Source organism: Borostomias antarcticus (genome assembly GCF_949987555.1).
Source record: "Borostomias antarcticus genome assembly, chromosome: 13".
Lineage (NCBI taxonomy): Eukaryota > Metazoa > Chordata > Actinopteri > Stomiiformes > Stomiidae > Borostomias > Borostomias antarcticus.
In genome coordinates, this window is record NC_140246.1 from 5,472,855 (window position 1) to 5,492,361 (window position 19,507).

A 19,507-nucleotide genomic window follows, 5' to 3' on the forward strand; every position below is an offset into this window, starting at 1 on the left:
TTTGTACTGTCCTGTCTCTGCACTGTCATTTGCTCTGTGCTGTCTTTGCACTGTCCCAGCTGTCTAGTCCTTGCACCCTGTCTGTCTATCCATTAGGTTGTGCACCAACTGACCAGAACAAATTCCTAGTAAGTGTAAAAACCTGGCATAATAAATTCTGATTCTAAAAGGATTGGGGAAGTTGAACATCAATCTGTATCCGACTGTGATTCTAGATGAATGAACCAGGCACTGTGCTTATAGTTCTCCAACCAGCTGAGCTCACACAAGTACGAGAGATTCCTCCCTTTATCCTGATTCAATAGTCTAGCTTAACCATGCATGTTAATTGCTCCAGTATGAAAAACTCCTCTGTCATCTTCTACTCTGGCATTATCCATTGTTGCTCATCACATCACATCACATGCTCTCTTCTGGAGATGAAACGTTGTACTGAGCTGGTGTAGGCTACGCCTTGTTTGATCTTATACAACAACACATTGACTGTCTATATGTGAACAGAAGCTCTCAAGTAAGCATGTCATGGTACACTGCAGCTGTACCCTCTATATTATGACAACAACAACAAAACTACCTGAACGTGAACTGAAGCTGATGACTGAACTCATTAGCCTGGCTCTTGGTGTTTAAGATGATGATAAATCCTTGTCCAAGGTGAATCAAAAGTAATTGCAATCAGATCCCGTCGCTGTAGACAGTTAATGCAATCAAGCTTTAATGAACTAGTGCTCTGGGGTCGTGTTTGTGATTCCAACAAATAAGAGGAGAGTCTCTTAACAGATGGAATAACCATGGTAGAGATTGTATATTCTGCAGTTTACCCCTCCTGTAGCTACATTTACGAATCCGTATTTATTTATTGTTTGTTTTACTGTTTATAACATATTTGCTTCTCTATCTATTTTTGGCTTTATGAAGCCAGTTGCCTATTTTTATCTTTCATTAAATACACAGCCGTTGGCTGAGAGGCCTGACAAAATTGGACATTGGATCTCCAGATGTTGTTTTTCAAGCAGGGGCAAATCTTGTTGAATACCAGGATATGGCTGAAGGTACTACCCCCTCTGTAAAGGCACCCATACACGTCCATGGGAAGAATGAGCTTTGTCCACCATGTAGTCAGAGACCAGCTCATGTTTGACTATATGCTTATATTAATCAGGTGAGCTTCAAAGCCTGTACACTGGAAAGTATGAATTGAATATTTTATATTTAGGCTACATTAAAGGCAGATCATTTCCACCCAAGAGAAACAAGAGAGAGAGAGAGAGAGAGAGAGAGAGAGAGAGAGAGACGTAAGGACACATTTCATGAAGGGTTAAAACAACTTGGACACTATCCAAGAAACTAAGTCACTGTGAGTTGCAGGTCATTTGAATACTGCCCGAGTGTACTTCGGTGCTGAGCCCCGCCCACTTATCTAAACGTCCTACAATCTTCTAAATTACATAAGAACTTTGGGTTTACGTGTGAGTAGATATGAGAGGATATCTGACTGTGATAAGTTAATCACGATTCATAAAGTTTGAAGTGAGATCATAGTTATATGGCCGCGTTTGTGTCTTTAAGGCTGCCTGTTCATTCGGAGTTGGGCTGGTTTCATATGACGCCATCCTTTTATTTTTATCCCAATGACCTCATCTCTATGGTTGAAGTTTACTAACCAGTGAATCTTTTTCTTCTACTTTTTGTCCTTTTCGTTTGTTTATTCTTCATGAAATCAAGCTCTCAGCAATTCTAAACGAGAGACAGGCAACATGACTGGATGATGAAATGTTCTTTCCGACGGCTATTTCTCTAACGGTGAGTTTCTGAAATTTCTAATGACCAATTCAAGTATCTCGCAACAGGGCCTGTAAGTTACGGAGTTTCCCCCATGTGTGTCTCGGCCAGGGATCAGAAAGTAACACAATGTACAAATCGATAGTAGACGATGTGTATTTGGAATACAAAAGTGAAATCAGGCACAATGTTCAAGTGAATTGTCCCGACGCCGGATTTGAATTCATCGATCTCGAAAATGTCAGAGTCGAGGGGAAACACTGTATCCGCGCCTGCCTACAGTCGCTCACCCAGAAGTAGAGGGAGAAGTCCATTAAATCAAATAAGTAGCCTACTACAGTAATCTAGATTGATATTTGGAAAGTTGTTTTTTGCGGTAATATTCACGATGCCGAATAAATAAATGTTCTGTAACTCCTTGATGTGAGATACAGCATTATTTATGGGACCATATCTCAAAACTTCATATCCAGCTTATTAATTCTACACAACTAAAACAAGTAGCCTAACGTTATGTCCATCATCTGAATTTAGATTTAAACAGCGGCCCGTTTATTCTCATGTAGATGTGTAGAGCCCGTCTGTCATCTTGATTTCCCACTGACAGTTCTTGTTGGGGGGGAAAAGGCTGAATTCATGCAACAGGCTAACCTGTCTATCTATATCAGGTCTATCATCATGCAGATTTAAGGTAAGAACGGGATGATGTGGTGGTGGTTGTGTTTCCTACATAGGCTACTAACCTATTTCTTTTTTCTCCGGAGATCAGATTAGAGCAATCGAGTCAGCCGAGACAGCCTGCAGTGTGATTTGTCACGGCTGTTTTTATTTATATATATATATATTTTAAAATTTTTAATCTTGTCAGCCTGAGACGAGAGGGTCATACTCTACTACTGGACTGTTAGAGAGAACAGACAGAGGGTCATATTCTACTATTGGACTGTTTGACAGAGCAGACATACAGGCAGAGTGAGATGCTGCTGTTGGCGTCTTCCTTCCAGTTTGGGTGTGATCTCACCACAACATGAGTAAGAAACAGATGTCAGGTTGGGAGTTGCAATCTCCCTGTGTCATAATGTGTCACTGTGATATCACGGACCTTACAGACACATAACACCTGACAATGTCATACTGGAGAGGGTACAAGTGGTGGGCTACAGTGTATGTCACTGGGAAATATTAGACTGTTTTGCAATAGTAGGGCTATTCTTGGAGAGAAGTGATAGGCCTGTACAAAAAATGTCCAGTGAATGCAAATAGACCAGTTTATTTTCAGATAGCCTTTGAATTAATTACAGACACACCTCGAAACCACTGCCAGGGAATACCCAGTACCTAGTTTATACTTTTGGCCCATAACATGTTGACTAGTGAAGTGAAAGTTTGCAAAAGGTCAAAGACCTTCAGTCAACAGTGACTTTAAATTACTTTGATGTTTACAGCATGGTTATACAAATTAGGAACACCACACACCCCATCCTGTAAACATATCATAACTTGTTATCACATTGCCAGAGGTTCTCCCCCCCCCCCCCCCGAAATGTCAGCTTTCTAAATGTGAGACTAATAAAGAAGCACTAAAACTAGAGTGAGACCTGTCACCTGTTATGACACAAAGGGACACGCTCTCCACTTCTGTAACCAAGGACTCCAGCAACCAGCCCACTTCCTCAAACCTACACTTCATCAGACAATGAGAAATAGTAGGAGCCTCATGAGAAGGGGAACAGTGTTGTCCAAACTGGCCTCGCGTGGCCACCTTCAGAGGTGGAAACGGCACAGATTGGAGCATTCACATGGAGAGGGAGGGTGGGGGGGGCTCTTAATAGTGACTGGCAATGGGCCAGGAATGGGGTGTGACATAGCACTGAAAGAGCGCGTCCCAATTTAAACCTGTTGCGCTATTTTTTTCATTCACAGATATGTGTGCCTTACTGTATATAAGTGCCTGGCCTCCCCAGGGTTGTCTCCTAAAGTAGTTCAAGAGCCATATCCTGCTAGGTGGATGGATATACAGTTCTGCTGTAGCTGCTTCTATCTAACTTCCACTCATACCTGAAGACCATTCACAATGTAAGGACCTCTATCTCATTTTATACCTCCATAATACTGTATAGGTAACCTCATTTTTTTGCTTGATAAAAAGTATTTGTGAGGGCTATATTTGTGAATATTATTATATAGTGTTATAGTTGAAGGTCAATGGGTATCCAAAGATACTGTTTGGCGAGATGTACCTGTGGCAGTTACCATTGTGCCTGATGAAAGCTTTGCATGTTCAACAAGCACCTTGGGCTATTGTTTGGATGGGGATGGATTCTAGGTGTGGGGCACATGGGCTTAGATATGGGGCCCCTCCTGTCTGTGTTGCTCACACTCTACAAGAGGAAGGAAACTTAAGCGTGCTCTTCTCAACGATCATGAATAGACGTGTCAGTCAAAGGACGGAAAACATTTCAGAAAGTTACACAAGGCCACATGGGTGTGAATATGTCTGGCATGAGATTTATTCAATTTAAGCATTTTTCAGTTGCCAGTAAATTATTTTCAAATGTCATTTTCTATGTAATTACACATCGCATGCCTTAACTGGAGTTGTTTTCAAACAAGATGGGAATTCAACATTTTCCTCATTGCCTTTTAAAGTGTCTTTAAAGTGTGAAAGTCCATGTTCATAAAGAGATAATGGTATGGCAGACGAACACCATAAAATGTGTTCTCTTCGTTAACGCCCACCTCCATTTTGACTTTGACAAGAAAAACAGAGAGTACATCAAAGAGACTTTGTGTCCATTTTTCTACGTCTAAATTTAAAATAGAGAGAAATAGCCACTGCGTAGCTTTGCCAGGCAGACATAATGTTCTCATCTAAAAGTGTGATGTCACCACACAGTCCAAGCCACGATGTTCTGTTTTTTTAAATTCCCCTTGAGTGCACCACACCTTCTCTTTGAGCCACAACAGTTTAGGTGACCTAACATTTTTACCCATGGTTTATTGTAAAGCGCTAGGCCCATACACCTCGCAGATTTTAAGGCCAAGAGTCTTGAGAGGGGGGCTGTGTCACAGTGTGAGACCGGACATAAATATGTTTTGGAACTTTGGTCTCTCCTCTCTCCTCGCTAGCAGAGGGGATTTGTTTCCTATGTATCCCACCTTTGATGGAGGCCATAACGTCTAAGTTGGTCTCTGTGATGTCTATATCATGTGTCTCTGGTTTTGGGCATTCAGATTCCTTCCATTTTAGTCACGGCTCTTTCTCGGCTCTCTGCGCCAGAGTCAGTGTGTAGTGGTCCGCAGGCCGAACCAGGTGGGCTACTTAAGCAGCTTGTGGATGGGCTTGTCTGCTTTCCATAGACAACCTGAAAATCTAGGGGTTACCATCACCCCTGTTGTCTCTTCATATGCTCAGACACATCTGTGGAGGCTTGATGTTGTACAGATACAGAAATGAAGCCATGCGGAAAGCTGTTTGAAATCAGAAAACGGCCTATGTCATGCAACACACGGTCTGATATTTATTTGACATGAGGGAAAGTCTGAAATGTTTTAGAGTCAGAATTTATTTTGCCAACAATGAAATCAGGCTGGGTGGATGATCTCACTCACAGTTTAGCAGTGTGCATTTTACATGCAACCACACCGATGTTTCAGCCTTCCCTATCAGAGGGCCAAAGCAGGCCCTGAGAACCCAGTAACGTTGAAACGGCACCACTGTTGCTTTCAAAATGAGTTTGTTTACGGGTGTAGCCAGCATTAGTCAGCTAAGCCCATCTTACATGTGGCTGGCTATTTAATTTACGTTTAATTGGATGGCCTTTTGAAATCAGTCAGAGAGCAAAGTCCAGTTATTGCCTGCTATCACAGTGGAACAGGTCTGCGGGTTAACCTTCAGTCACATGTGGCCTGCTTCTTTGTTGCTCTACCCACCAACACACCTCCTGCAGTACCCTTTGAAAACCACAGGGTTCATTCATTCTCCTTTCGTCCGTACACTTTCTGGAAGATCAAACATTTGAATTTAAATGACTTCCCAGTCAAAAAGGAAGTCACTATGATGCCAGTCTGTTTTCAGTCACTTGGCCCCAGAGGTCAAGACTCTTCTAGCCACCTCACGTTAATCGATAAAAGATATTCGGCGGCCATTTTATAGCACTAGGCATGCCTGGTTGTGTCATGGTAAAGCTTCTTATCTGAGGCAAAACCTGGCAATAGAAACCTGATCGGGCAAGCTGACTGGTGACTACACCAAATGGCGAATTTGATAGTAGTTTTACATAGCTATTCATGCCTAAGCTTGTAATTAGCTCCTCTTTGTACAGGAGATCTGATCACCACTGAATCACCCTCCTCTGGTCTGGGAGGAAATCTGAGAACGGGAGGCCCTTTTTTATGTTGAGATTCAGCGAAGGAAAGGATTTGCTCATCGTTTATGATCTCCTGGAGGCCATAACAGACGAACCCGAACAATGATCCCGCGTCAGCGCTCATGTTTCTGTACCAGCAACCCCCCCCCCCCCCCCCCCCCCCGCTCACCCAGCAGGTCAGCATGTGAAGCCTCTGTCCTGATGCATGATGGGAGCATGAGGAGGAGAAGGATGGGGAAAATGCTTGGTGCATTAACCTCTGTGATCTCTCTGAAGCACCACAATTACATTCACGACAGGACCATAAAAAAGCGTGATCCGATGTGTCTGTAGGGCCTAATAAGATTCGAGAGACACCCCGTCGGTTCCCCGGAAGCCGTTCATCTGTCTCCTCGTCGTAGGCTACTCAGAAAGTGTTTGATGTTTGCCCTAACCCGTCGTCCTCTGCTCGCTTGCCTGACAGGTAGCCCGCCGACGTCTTATAATTTCAAGAGGAATGTACTAAAGATAAGATCTAGTTCAATTATTCCAGTTCAGATTGTTAAGTGGAACATGTGGAAGTGAGATGATGGAGACAGAACCTAGACAGAGCCTGAGGATGAGCTCCAGCTGCCATCCACATCCCTGAAATGTTATCCCGCCCTAGATACAGAGGGCCTATGGCCCCAGGCACAGGAGTTTGACTTATCTTGCCTCCACGCACACTCACACACACATACACACACACACGCATACACACACGCATGCTTGTGTAAGTCACACCTGTTTGCCGTGCCCTCCTCTTTCTCTCGCTCCTTCTCTTATCCCTCGTAAAAATATCAACCGAAAATCCCAAGACCCAAGTCATAAAGTTACATAGGCCTAATAGCCATCTGAAGTTATTATACGACATGTAGCTCCCAATCTGATCAAAATGGAGAGGGATTTCTCTAGGACGCTGACGTTATTCGTTATTGTCCACGGCAAGAGCCTTGGGGATGGAGCATATTGAAATGGTTTATTAATGGTTTATGTTGTACTCCCTTCAGCCTGTGTTCCCTCGTACGGGTGGTAGAGGGGTCAGATCTCCTGTCGTGTACATTACAACTGAAAAACAGCCCAGAGGAGAGGAATGGCGTTCAGCCGACCTCTGGGCAGCCAGACAGACTGCAGCATGATTCAAACCCTTCTGTGGAAATCCGAGCTTGGCTGGCCATCGATCAGGGGCAGTAGTGGGGTACTTTGAATTAAAATAGTGAGGCCATGGAACTTCTGATAGTTAACACGGCGTCTGGCGCAAGAGCTGTTGCGGTTTGAAGTGTGACAAGTTTAGGGGAATGGGGAAAAGCGTGAGAGGGAGAGCTTGAACATTTTCAGTTTTTTTGGTACTCGTTATACGCCCGCCAAACAATCTGTTTTATTGTCCTTTGTGGGTGGTCTGTTGGAGGAGGAACATGTTTGGGGAAATTTCTGCCCCGGCTTTGCTGCCTGGACCCGCTGGTGTTCAGGTGCGAGGGAATTTCCTCCGTGCGCGTGCGGCTCTCTGACTCAACTTATAGCGGCGGGATCGGGGCTGCTTTAACGGGAAGTTGGTTGGTCAAGCCACACGTTTCACAAAAAAGTATATTCCTCCCTACACACACACTCACAAACACGCACGCACACACTCATAAATCATGAGATTTATGAGGGTATTCTCTCTGATCACTCTGCGCTCCAGGAGATGAGCGGAGATCTGTCTTCATCGCTGACTTTGTCGCAGCGTACCAATATATGAGGTGAATCCAAAAATGTTCAGCTAGAAGCCGCTCAGATTCTGTGTTGTTTTTCTTCTCCCATCAGTGCGTTCGGAGGCCTGGCTGTTGAGAAAGGACCGCTTTCTACGAAACCGGTGTGCGCTCCGAGCCAAATTGTGAATCTAATTCTCCCTATGTTGTTTTTTTTGTCCTCGTTCTCTCCCCAGGATGATAACCACTTAAGCATGAAGACGAGGAGCGAGGTGCGGGATGATGTAATCGTCACACAGGCCAGGAGAAAAGCCCTCTTTTGTCCCACTGCTGCAATGGTGTGAAAGAGACTGCCCTTCCCCCTCCCCACACACCCCCGAAAGCCTCCTCTACACACACACGCACACACACTCGTACATACACACACACACACACGCACGCACACACACATGCACATTCTCATAAACAGAGGCACAACAAAGATAGCAGGGGTTTAGGTTTTGGGTCTTTCAGGGCCAGAGAGAGGCCTCCCTTTTCTCTCTCTCTCTCTCTCTCTCTCTCTCTCTCTCTCTCTCTCTCTGTCCCTCCCTCCTGCTCTCTCTCTCCCTCTCCCTCCTGCTCTCTCTCTCTCTCCCTCCCTCCCTCCCTCTCTCTCTCTCTTTGGCCTGGGCTTTCGGCTGCCAAGCGCCATCAGGATGACATCATACCCGGCCGACACAATGGAGCTCTTCATCTCCTGAGGGTCCTCGCCAGGCTGCGTCACTGCGCTGGACCGCCAGCCCGGGAGCACTAGGAGGAGGAGGAGGAGGAGGAGGGAGGAGGAAGGGGAGGAGGAGGAGGAGGAGGAGGGGGGAGGAGGGGGCGGAGGGCCGTCGGGGAGAACAGAGGCAGAAGCACTCGCCATGTCGGAGCGGGCGCCTGCGGGCGGCAGCGGGGGCGGCTGTGGCGCCGCCCGAGTCGGGTCCGGACTCGGGGACAGGGGGGGCGCAGCGGGGGCCGGGGGGGGCGTGCGGGCGGTGCGGCCCATTGGGGCGGAGGGGCTGGTGGCCCTGCTGGAGGGCGGGCTGGACCGCGTGCTACTCATCGACAGCAGGCCCTTCGTGGACTACAACGCCTCGCACATCCTGGAGGCCGTCAACGTCAACTGCTCCAAGCTGATGAAGAGGCGCCTGCAGCAGGACAAGGTGCACATCGCCGAGCTGCTCCAGCACTCTGCCAAAAAGAAGGTGAGGTCAGGGGGAGGTCAAGGGGCAGGGGGGGGGGTTGTTTCCACGACAACCGCTCCCTTGTCACACTGTGTCGATGGCTGATGTCATTACTGCACTCGGCGAAGCCAAGATGCTCTCTAATCACACACCGGCAGGCTATGGAATTTGAAGGAGAGGGCGATACTGTTTTAGATATTTTACAAAGATATTTTGGAGAGTTGAGGAATCTTAAGTCCTCCCTTCTGTGGTCTGGAGTCACTTTTGAATAGTGAATTTAAAGATGTCTGTCTGCTTGCTTTATTACTGAGGCAACATTTTCCTATGATTGTAAGCTGTAATTAATCCCGTGCGCAATGAGCTAGAGAAAGTATAGTTTCCTTAAGTATGTTGAACATGGAAAATATCTGCCAAGCCACAGTGGCCCTCCCTCCATGTTTCTGCTGTAATTGTTCTTAGGATGAGAAGGAGAGAGGGAAGGAGTGAGGGAGGGAAGGAGTGAGAGGGAGAGAGAGATCCCATGCAGAATCTCTCCGTCTCTCAATGGCGCAGATTTTGAAATGTGTGTGGCTGAATGCTAACTGAAGATAGAGCTAGTGTATCACTCACTTTACTGCTAGAGAGTCCTACTGCTAGAGGAAACCATAAAGTAGTTGAGACGTTTGCCGTGGTTACTGTATAAGTGGTACTGGTAGCCCAGTGGTTAGCGCATCCGACCTGTGACCTGTGACAGAAAGGTCGCTGGTCCGAGACCAGGCCACTTGACAAGTGATGCCCCATCAATCATTTCCTACTGCTCTGCCTAACACTAGCTCATAATATGTAAGCGGCTTTGGATAGAAACGTCTGCTAAATGACATGACAGCAAATGTAAATATCGCACCGGTGAATGCAGTTTGTTAGCATGTTAGCGTGCTACAGTAAAATATCTGGCTGGCAGTGAAAGAAAGAGCGGTAATTAGATAAGATTAAGATGTGGTGAGATTAGATTAAATTGTGGTGATTTTTAATGACAATAACACAGGTGAGGGGGAAGTCACTTGGTCTTTGATATTTACCTCAGACCAGGTGTTGTATATGTACGTGAACGTGATCAGATTATTTTGATAAACAGATGTGGTGACAGATTACAGCGTCGTCACTGTCGAACAAGGCCGTAAATAATGGAAAATTACAAAGCTCAAGCCATAATAGCCCATGATCTATTCTTAGAGCTCGATATTAACTCAAGCTATTGGGGCCAGGTGTGCTCAAGGGCAATCAGAATGCTCTACCCGGGCCTACATTACAACCATCATAAACCACAATGGTCATAAGTCATCAATGCCTCCCTGTAACCACTACTGACTGCCAGGCTGGTTATATCATACTGGCCACAGGGCTTCAAATGGGCCCCCTTGTAAAAGCCCCGGTAACTGGATACAATCTCCAGTGTCTGTGTGTGTGTGTGTGCCAGTGCCCAGGGTGTGAGATGTCAGCGGGCACAGAGCAGAGCTGGGGAGAGTCTGTCTGTCTGTCTGTAAGTGTGTCTGTCTGTCTGTATGCATGTCTATCTTTTTGTCTGTATGTATTTCTATCTTCTTGTCTGTCTGTCTGTCTGTCTGTCTGTCTGTCTGTCTGTCTGTCTGTCTGTCTGTCTGTCTGTCTGTCTGTCTTTCTGTCATTCAGTCTGTCTGTCTGTCTGTCTGTCTGTCTGTCTGTCTGTCTGTCTGTCTGTCTGTCTGTCTGTCTGTCTGTCAGTCTGTCTGTCTGTGTAATGGACCTGAAAGTGCTGATGCGGCCAGTTGGTTATGTAGGTCTCTGCGTTCCCATTGGCTGAGCAATGGCAATAATCAAATGTGGAAGTAGGTCACTGCCTGAGACATTCGATCTGTAAATTGTATTGTACCGCGGCCCTCCGTGTGTGTGTGGGTGTGTGTGTGTGTGTGTATGTACTTGTCCTACTTTATGAAAGAACTGTCAAACAAGTTTCCCAAAGTGCTTTCGTATGATTTATGTTTCAGGGGTTTCAGCCTTCCATGTGGTGGGAGTATGCGTGGGCGTTTGTATTTGTGAGAGCTACATGGGAGAGCACATTCTCGGTTGTGGTTTTATCAAATGAGTGATACTGAGAGACAGCTGAGTGGTGTGTGTGTGTGTGTGTGTGTGTGTGTGTTTGTATACTTTCAAGAGGATGTGTGACTGTGATGTCTGTGTTTAGATATGAAGTTGCTGCTCCATCTTAGCTGTCGTCATTTGTGTAAATCACCAGCATTTGTGTGTGTACAGTACGTGTGTGTATTTATAAGCAGTTTTGATCGAGAGGGTGTGCTGTAATGTAGATTACAACATGATTTAAGAGTAACATTCAGATCCTTCCTGTTAATTTGTGCTGACACATACTTTGCTGATTAACACTGTTGTATGATTAACTCTCCTCCCTCATTCTGTGTGTGTGTGTGTGTGTGTGTGTGTTACAGCTGGAGCTCCAGGGTGAACAGGAGGTGGTTGTGTATGACCAGAGTTCCTCTGACCCCTCCTCGCTGTCCTCCGAGGCCTTCCTCAGCGTCCTATTGGCCAAGCTGGAGAGGAGCTTCCCGTCTGTCCACCTGCTGTCAGGTAGAGTAGGCCCCGCCCCCCTGACCATCCTAGGGACCCTCCCTCCATCCCTCCTTCCCTCCTTCCTCCCCCCTCCATCACTCCCTTTTTCTTTCTCTTATAATCATAATAATAATCACTTTATTTGTATAGCGCTTTTAAACCATGAATTGCACAAGGCACCTAATAATTAATCTTAATCCTGAACAAAATCATAGATATATACATAGAATCTATAGAATCATAGAACAATATATATAAAATACAATATAATAAGGATTACAGAATTGATAATAGTAACAACACTGCAAAACATACAAGAAAATCTAACATGAAGAAAGAAAAGAAACAAATAATATTTATGTGCAAGTTTATAGAACAATAGAGATTTGAAAGAAGACAATGTAGTTGTTTTAATTTCTAAAGGAAGAGACAAGAGAGCTTTATTGCTGGATCTAAGATCAGGCCTTTTTGATGCATATGAAGCTATAAGATCACACTAGAGCAAGACCCTGTCTATAAGATCACACTAGAGCAAGACCCTGTCTATAAGATCACACTAGAGCAAGACCCTGTCTATAAGATCACACTAGAACAAGACCCTGTCTATAAGATCACACTAGAGCAAGACCCTGTCTATAAGATCACACTAGAACAAGACCCTGTCTATAAGATCACACTAGAGCAAGACCCTGTCTATAAGATCACACTAGAGCAAGACCCTGTCTATAAGATCACACTAGAACAAGACCCTGTCTATAAGATCACACTAGAGCAAGACCCTGTCTATAAGATCACACTAGAGCAAGACCCTGTCTATAAGATCACACTAGAGCAAGACCTTGTCTATAAGATCACACTAGAGCAAGACCCTGTCTTGCCTTAAATGTAATACCGCGGCCCTCCGTGTGTTACATTGATGTGGAAACTGATATGTTAATTAATATGCATTGTCCCTTCTTTTAAATAAAATAAACAAACAAACACTAATTAGCAAAATCTTGAAGTCCACTCTATTTGAAGGCGAGAAACACCATGGTGTTTTGAACATGATAGTAAAGAATTGCAATAGTCCAGTCGAGATGAAATAACAGCATGGATGACTTTTTCTATAAGAGCGGACTGATCTCATTCTTGGAATGACTCTTAACTGGTAGTAACATGACTGAACTCATTTCACACAAGGCTAGAGATCGGGATGGAGTATATAACACCCACATTTCTTGATGTAGATTTCACATTAGATATGAGGGAACCCAAACAGGCTTTGTCCTGTTAAGGGCTTGGGGCCGAAAATGAATATCTGTGACTTGTCATAGATACATACTTGCTGTATGATATCAGCTCTGAGAATCAGGCTGGCGACATGCATCACGTTCAACTGCCTGCTCTTCCGCTCACAAACATCACGCTCACACTCTTTCCTTCACGGCTCGCCTACATAAACGTTCTCCTGGCACGTCTTTAACAACGCGCTCGACTCTGTGATGACAGGTCTGGTGATAAAAGAGGGCTAATTGTATTCCAGAGCAAATTAACTGAAGCCATTGTTTGTATGAGGTTTTGGCTGTTACACATTTATCGTTTTTACTGGAAACAGTGATGAAAATGTTAGACATTTTCGATGATTTGGAACTGTTGTCAAAGCAAAGAGCCAAGTGGGGATGTTTCAGCTGACCTTTAGTGAACTAGATTGAGTTAATGTTCTTCTTTCTTTAGTACCTCTTTATCAATAGGTCAGGTCTGCGGTTGTTGTTATGCTTCCTTTTTTAGCGCGCCATCAAAGGAACTTCCCTTTGTCCTTTTCTCACATCTTTGTTTGGTTGTGGGAAAGGTTTCTTTTTGTACCCTACGGAAAAGGCACTTCATCCTCTCTCAAATAATCACAACACCATGACCGAGTGAAACGGCCATTTTCTGGAAGCGCCCCATAAACCTAGAGGATGGAGTCATCGATCCGACATGACATGACTCTTCAGTTATGTAAACCTGGTTGGACGAGAAGGGAACTTCTGCAGTTGGTCTTCTGACATGACAAACAATACAGAGGAATGTCACTGCGCTATGCTCATCCATCTAAGCATTCTGACAGCCTGAATGAGGAAGTGACAGGGAGGATTGTAGATATGCGAGTAGTTCAGTACTACCGCGCTGTAACAGGATCCTAGAACGAAGGTTCATACACAGCCTGTTCAATCAAAACCGGTAGCTGTTCAAAAAAATAACATTTATAGCCCTCTTAGAAATTACTTTGGGATAGCATCATGATAGCATTGGTTGTTATCATGTTTGCACTCATACAGGTGGAATATTTAATCTGTTCATATTTGATTTATTTCTCTATCCAAAAGACAGGCCTGTATCTGTGCTGTAGAGAAAATGTTGTCCAAAGCTCTCTGGACCCATTAAAAACACTTTATTTTAATGGCATTTAATGCCAGGTAACACATGCAGAGCTGGTGCAGGTGAAACAAACTGTTTTGTCAGTACAAACCAACCGAAGGCTCAGTCATCAGTGAAGCAAAGTCTTAAGAGTGCGTCCTCTTCATCACACTCAGTAACACACAGCTGCACCCAGGTCAGAGCTATTCACTCTACTACATTTAAGTTTGACCGTCGGATTCAGAAGGCCTTCGCTAAGAACCGACTGCTCCGGATACTGATGAATAAGACCTTAGGTTCGCTAAAACAATAATAATAATAATAATAATAATAATAATAATAATAATAATAATAATAATAATACAATACAATAATAACAATAATAATAAACAATAATATACCTAGAACGAACACTCAATCATACTACAAGGAGCAGTATGGTTCTGTTTTAGTCCAGTTTCCTCTTGTCCTGGGGTCTAAAAACAGTCTTTAGATGAGTGTGTTTGACTGTGTGTGTGTGTGTGTGTGTGTGTGTGTTTGGGGTTCCAGGTGGCTTTGCAGAGTTCTCCCACCTCTTCCCTGGCCTGTGCGAGGGCAAGTCTACACTGGTGCCCTCCTGCGTCTCCCAGCCCTGCCTGCCGGTCACCAACGTGGGACCCACCCGCATCCTGCCACACCTCTACCTGGGCTGCCAGAGAGATGTGCTCAACAAGGTACCGGCAGCGGAAACCTCCCTAGACCAGGACTTAACGTCTTCCTTTCATACTTAAGCCCATTGATGTACTGGCAAAGGAACAAATGGCTTGGAAAGATCTCAGTGGACCTCTTTGGATGTAGACTGTGACAACGACTTCGTCAAGGCTTACATGATGGATGATTTGAAACCAGACATTGAGAACAAGTGAAAATTGCGACTTTAAATCATGATTGTAATGATCCTCTCTCCTCTCTCTTCTTACAGGATCTGATGCAGCAGAACGACATAGCTTACGTCCTAAACGCCAGTAACACCTGTCCCAAGCCCGACTTCATCCCCGAGACGCACTTCCTGCGCGTTCCCGTCAACGACAGCTTCTGTGAGAAGATCCTTCCCTGGCTGGACAGATCGGTGGAGTTCATAGGTCAGCCTGCCTGGAGGGGGAGGGGCTTCTCCCTGTTGAATTATACACACGACGAGAAGAAAAGCTGTTGCATGTTAATAGTAGGGTCACATAGTCAAGTGCATTTTCCTGAGAATATAATAAGCAGACTGAGAAAGTTTGGAGTTGTAACAGAGGACTATGTATCCGAGGGTTAGGGTTAGGGCTACACTGAAGACTATCAAGACTGTCCAACGTGATTCCCCTAGGGGATTTTAAATAACGTTTAGGGAAAGTGTCTGTGGGATTTTTCTCTTGTACTTCCATACAAACTGTCACTTCTGCATTTATCATTTTCATGTTCTGTGTTGTCTTGTCAGTCTCGGTCAGGTCCCTCTTGAGAACGAGACCCTGTGTCTCAATGAGATGACCTGTCTAAATAAAGGTTAAATAAATGTCTCCCTTTGATAATAAAACATCTGCGTGCTCTCATGTCACTTCCAGAGAAAGCGAAATCCTCAAACGCCCGGGTCTTGGTCCACTGTCTGGCCGGCATCTCTCGCTCCGCCACCATCGCCATCGCTTACATCATGAAGAGAATGGACATGTCCTTGGATGAGGCGTACAGGTGACGTAGAACGAACACATACTCACACACACACACACACATACACACGCGCGCGCAAACATACAAACCATCACAGCATGCGCAGGTCAACCTCTTGCTTCTCTGGGGTCTTTGGGAGGTCTGGGCTCTTATAGAGCTGCTGGTCGCAGCTAAAAAGAGAAATTAAAAGCAAAACAAAACACATACAATACAAATACATTCCACAATAATCAGACTCTTGTATACAGACATGAACGCCAATGGTTCCACATTCTGGAGGAGAACCTGACGGAACTGCTTAGGGTTTGGTTATGCCTGAAACAGTAGCATTTGCTGACTCAGATACTGTACACACATCTGTATACAGTATAAGAATTTGGTATCATAGCAGAGCAGGTGGGTCTTGCACTGCAGCTTTCCGGAGCTTTAAGCAGCAGCCTCATAATGTCATTATAAGCCCCAGTATAATATACACAATGTACATACTGTATGTCCTGATGACCTCACGTCCTCAGATGACCTCCAATAGATACACACGGACAGAAGTGGTCTTCCGTCTAAATTTGAAACCGCCCCCACACAAGGTTAAAGTACTGCAGCTCGCAATCCAATCTCATGGGAATTCTTCTGAAATACCCTGTTTTCACTAGTTAAGACTGAGGCTGTAGTGAAAAACACACAAAAAAATTGTGTTCTCATAAAGTTTTCCATATGTTTGGTTTGTTGTTTTTAACGTGAAATAGCTAACATCTCAATAGACAACCCACAATAAATATAAAACTCCATATCTGTCTCAAATTTGTTAGCATTCGTGAGATAAGAAATTAAGCTGTTGCATGATATGTATCTCATACATCAACAGCGGTGGCGGCGTTTGAAACAGGGAAAAAAAGAGACCACTCAAGTAATTTATGCCGAAAATATAGATTTCAAAATTATGATAACCATCGAATTGTCTTAGTTTAATGTTGTTTCAACATTGTATGGATGGATTCTTTATAACAAGCATGCCTAAAAAGATCACACATTTTAAGCTTATTAGCTAGCCTAGATGGCTAGCGGGAATAGAAATGCGACTCCACCTTGGTCTGTTTGTAATGATTTATCATTTATGTTATAATTTCAGCAAACCTGGAACAAATTAGGCTTTTTAATATTACAGGAGAGAAAGATGCCTAAAGGGTGCTGTGTGTGAGAATCCACTAGGTAGGTGTAGATGTCGGGAAATGTCACTCCTGGCCATTTGGGTCGTTTTCCCAAAGACAGTCAGGGATGTTAAAAGGACAAGTTGGTAAACCCAAAATATGTAATTTCTCATTATATCTACTGAGCTCCGCAGCAGGTAGAGCCTGTGACATGTTTAAAATACAGACTGTTTAAAACAAAGTCCATAAAATAAAATAAAAACTGGAGGAAAATGTACAAATAATTCTAATTCACTTTTGGCGCTCACAAAGAAGTACAGTGACATCAGTCAAATGCGACTCCATGGTCTGTCTGTAATGATCTGCAAGCATTTCAGCTAACCCATTCGAGTGGGAAAATAAATCTAATACAAATCATCTAATGAAATAACAAAAATATATGCTAATAAAGGGACAACATACATTTGAGACATATTTTTATTGCAATAAATATCGTACCCAGTTCATGTCAGATACATGTGATTCAACAAACCATTCAGTTGTTCCTTGGCTGCTGAGATCACAAGCCCCCATCTGGAAAAAATGTTTCAAATAAAAAAAATAAAGAAAGACAAAGAAAACTACAGCGTTTCCATTATTTGAACTTCTGTAGGCAGTTGAAAGTGGGGGCGGGGAGCAGCAGCTCATTTGCATTTAAAGATACAGACACATGAAACGGCGTGTCCAGAACAGGACTGAAACTGAGGGGCATGGAGGCATGCTACAATACTTAATCTGAGTGATATTTTCAGCAAAGATATTCAAAGATGTGTTTTGGGGACCCCAGAGACCTTGTTGAGAACTTGTTGAAAAGCAGCACAATAGTGGGCCTTTAAAGCTGGCATTATGACGCGCACTAATGAAAGCCAGGAGCTGCTGTGACCCCATAGCTACGGCCGTCTCACTCGTGAACGTGCTCTTTCCTGTATGCTTATTTCCACCAGATTCGTGAAGGAGAAAAGACCCACCATCTCCCCCAACTTCAACTTCCTCGGGCAGCTCCTGGACTTCGAGAAGAAGATCAAATGTCCCCACGGGGCCGAGGCCAAGCTGAGAGCTCTCCACCCAGAGCCGGGCGTCGAGCCCCCCACCTTCGACCAGGAGGAGGAGAGCGGCGGCGGGAGACTTCGGGAGCCCCCCGCTCCCCCAGAGGAGACGCCGGGCCTCCTTGAGCCGGCCCTGCTGGAGCCCCTGACCCTGCCCTGTGTGCTGGCCGACCTCCCCGAAGAGCAGCTCCTGGCCCGGGCTCTCTGCGGCCTCCAGCTGGCCGAGGGCTCCGAGGACAACGCCCGGCTGAAGCGCTCCTTCTCCCTGGACATCAAGTCGTATGGCGAGGCGGGCGGCGGCGGCGGGCCCCTGCGCGCCTACGCCCCCCACCCCGGAGCGGCAGGGGGCGACTCCCAGGAGTACTACAAACCGTCCGCCTTCAAGGAGCCGGCCAGCAAGCCCTGCCAGTTCTCACCGGTGGAGGAGGTGTCGGAGCAGTCCACCCCGGAGCAGAGCCCCGACAAGGAGCAGGTGGACGGTCCAGCCCCGAGCGCCCCTGCTGCCTCCACCGCCACCGCAACCACCTCCAGTAGCTCCAGCAACGCCAAGCAGCCCGGCGCCGCCAAGCCCCCGCCCCCACCACCGCCGCCGCCGCCCCCCAGCCGCTCCCAGCAGCTCCGCCGCAGCGACAGCGTGGAGGAGAGCTCCCACGCCGCCAACTTCCTGTTCGGCCTGTCCCGCAGTCAGCAGCACCTGGCCAAGCCCGGCTCCGGCTGCTGCGGCGCCGGTGCGGCAGGCGGCGCCCTGAAGGGCTGGCACTCCGACATCCTGCTGGGGCCCGTGGCCGTCCCTCCCTCCTCCCTGGCGGCGGCGGGGGGCTGGTACCTCTCCTCCGAATCCACCACGCGCTTCTACTCCGCCTCGGCCATCCTGGGCGGCGGCGGCGGCTACGCGGCCTACAGCTGCAGCCAGGGCTTCGAGGCGGTGCGCCGGCGCGGCGGGCGCCAGAGGAGCGGCGACCGGGGGGACTCGAGGCGCAGCTGGCACGAAGAGAGCACCTTCGAGAAGCAGCTGAAGCGCCGCAGCTGCCAGATGGAGTTCGGCGACGGCGTGTCGGAGAGCCGCTCCCGCGAGGAGCTGGGGAAGGTGGGGAGCCAGTCCAGCTTTTCCGGGAGCATGGAGATCATCGAGGTGTCCTGAGAGCGAGCGGATGGACGGACCTAATACCCCCCTCCCCCTGCCCTTCTCCCCTCCATCCTCACATCACTCCCTCATAGTGTTGGGAATAGACAATTTTTTTTTTTTTTTTGGACCCAACTTTATTATATCCCATTCGGGACGCAGACTTGAAGTGCCTTTAGTGGCGCTTGAGTGTACTTTTCTTTCCGACAGTCGAACTTAAATGTAGTAGAGTGGATAGCTCTGACCTGGGTGCAGCTGTGTGTTACTGAATGTGATGAGGAGCACACACTCTTAAGACTTTGTTTCACTGAGGACTGAGCCTTCGGTAGGTTTTGTGCTGGTGCGTGGATGAGTGGTGCTCATCTTATTTTTGTATTCTATTTGTCACTTTTTTTTTTTTTTTCTTTCTATTTTGTTTTTGTTTTAAATTCTCATCAGCCCTGATG

The 19,507-nt window shown here is 46.0% G+C and overlaps 1 protein-coding gene across 1 annotated transcript; it reads left to right on the forward strand.

Moving 5' to 3' along the window:
* Nucleotides 1–8,760: 8,760 nt before the first annotated feature.
* On the forward strand, nucleotides 8,761–19,134 carry dusp16 (dual specificity phosphatase 16; the record flags this gene model as incomplete). Its single annotated transcript, XM_084447711.1, has 6 exons — nucleotides 8,761–9,084; nucleotides 11,523–11,661; nucleotides 14,572–14,735; nucleotides 14,984–15,143; nucleotides 15,606–15,729; nucleotides 17,837–19,134. The coding sequence occupies 6 exons, from the start codon at nucleotides 8,761–8,763 to the stop codon at nucleotides 19,077–19,079; spliced, it is 2,154 nt and encodes a 717-aa protein (XP_084303837.1). The 3' UTR covers nucleotides 19,080–19,134.
* Between the last annotated feature and the right edge of the window lie 373 nt (nucleotides 19,135–19,507).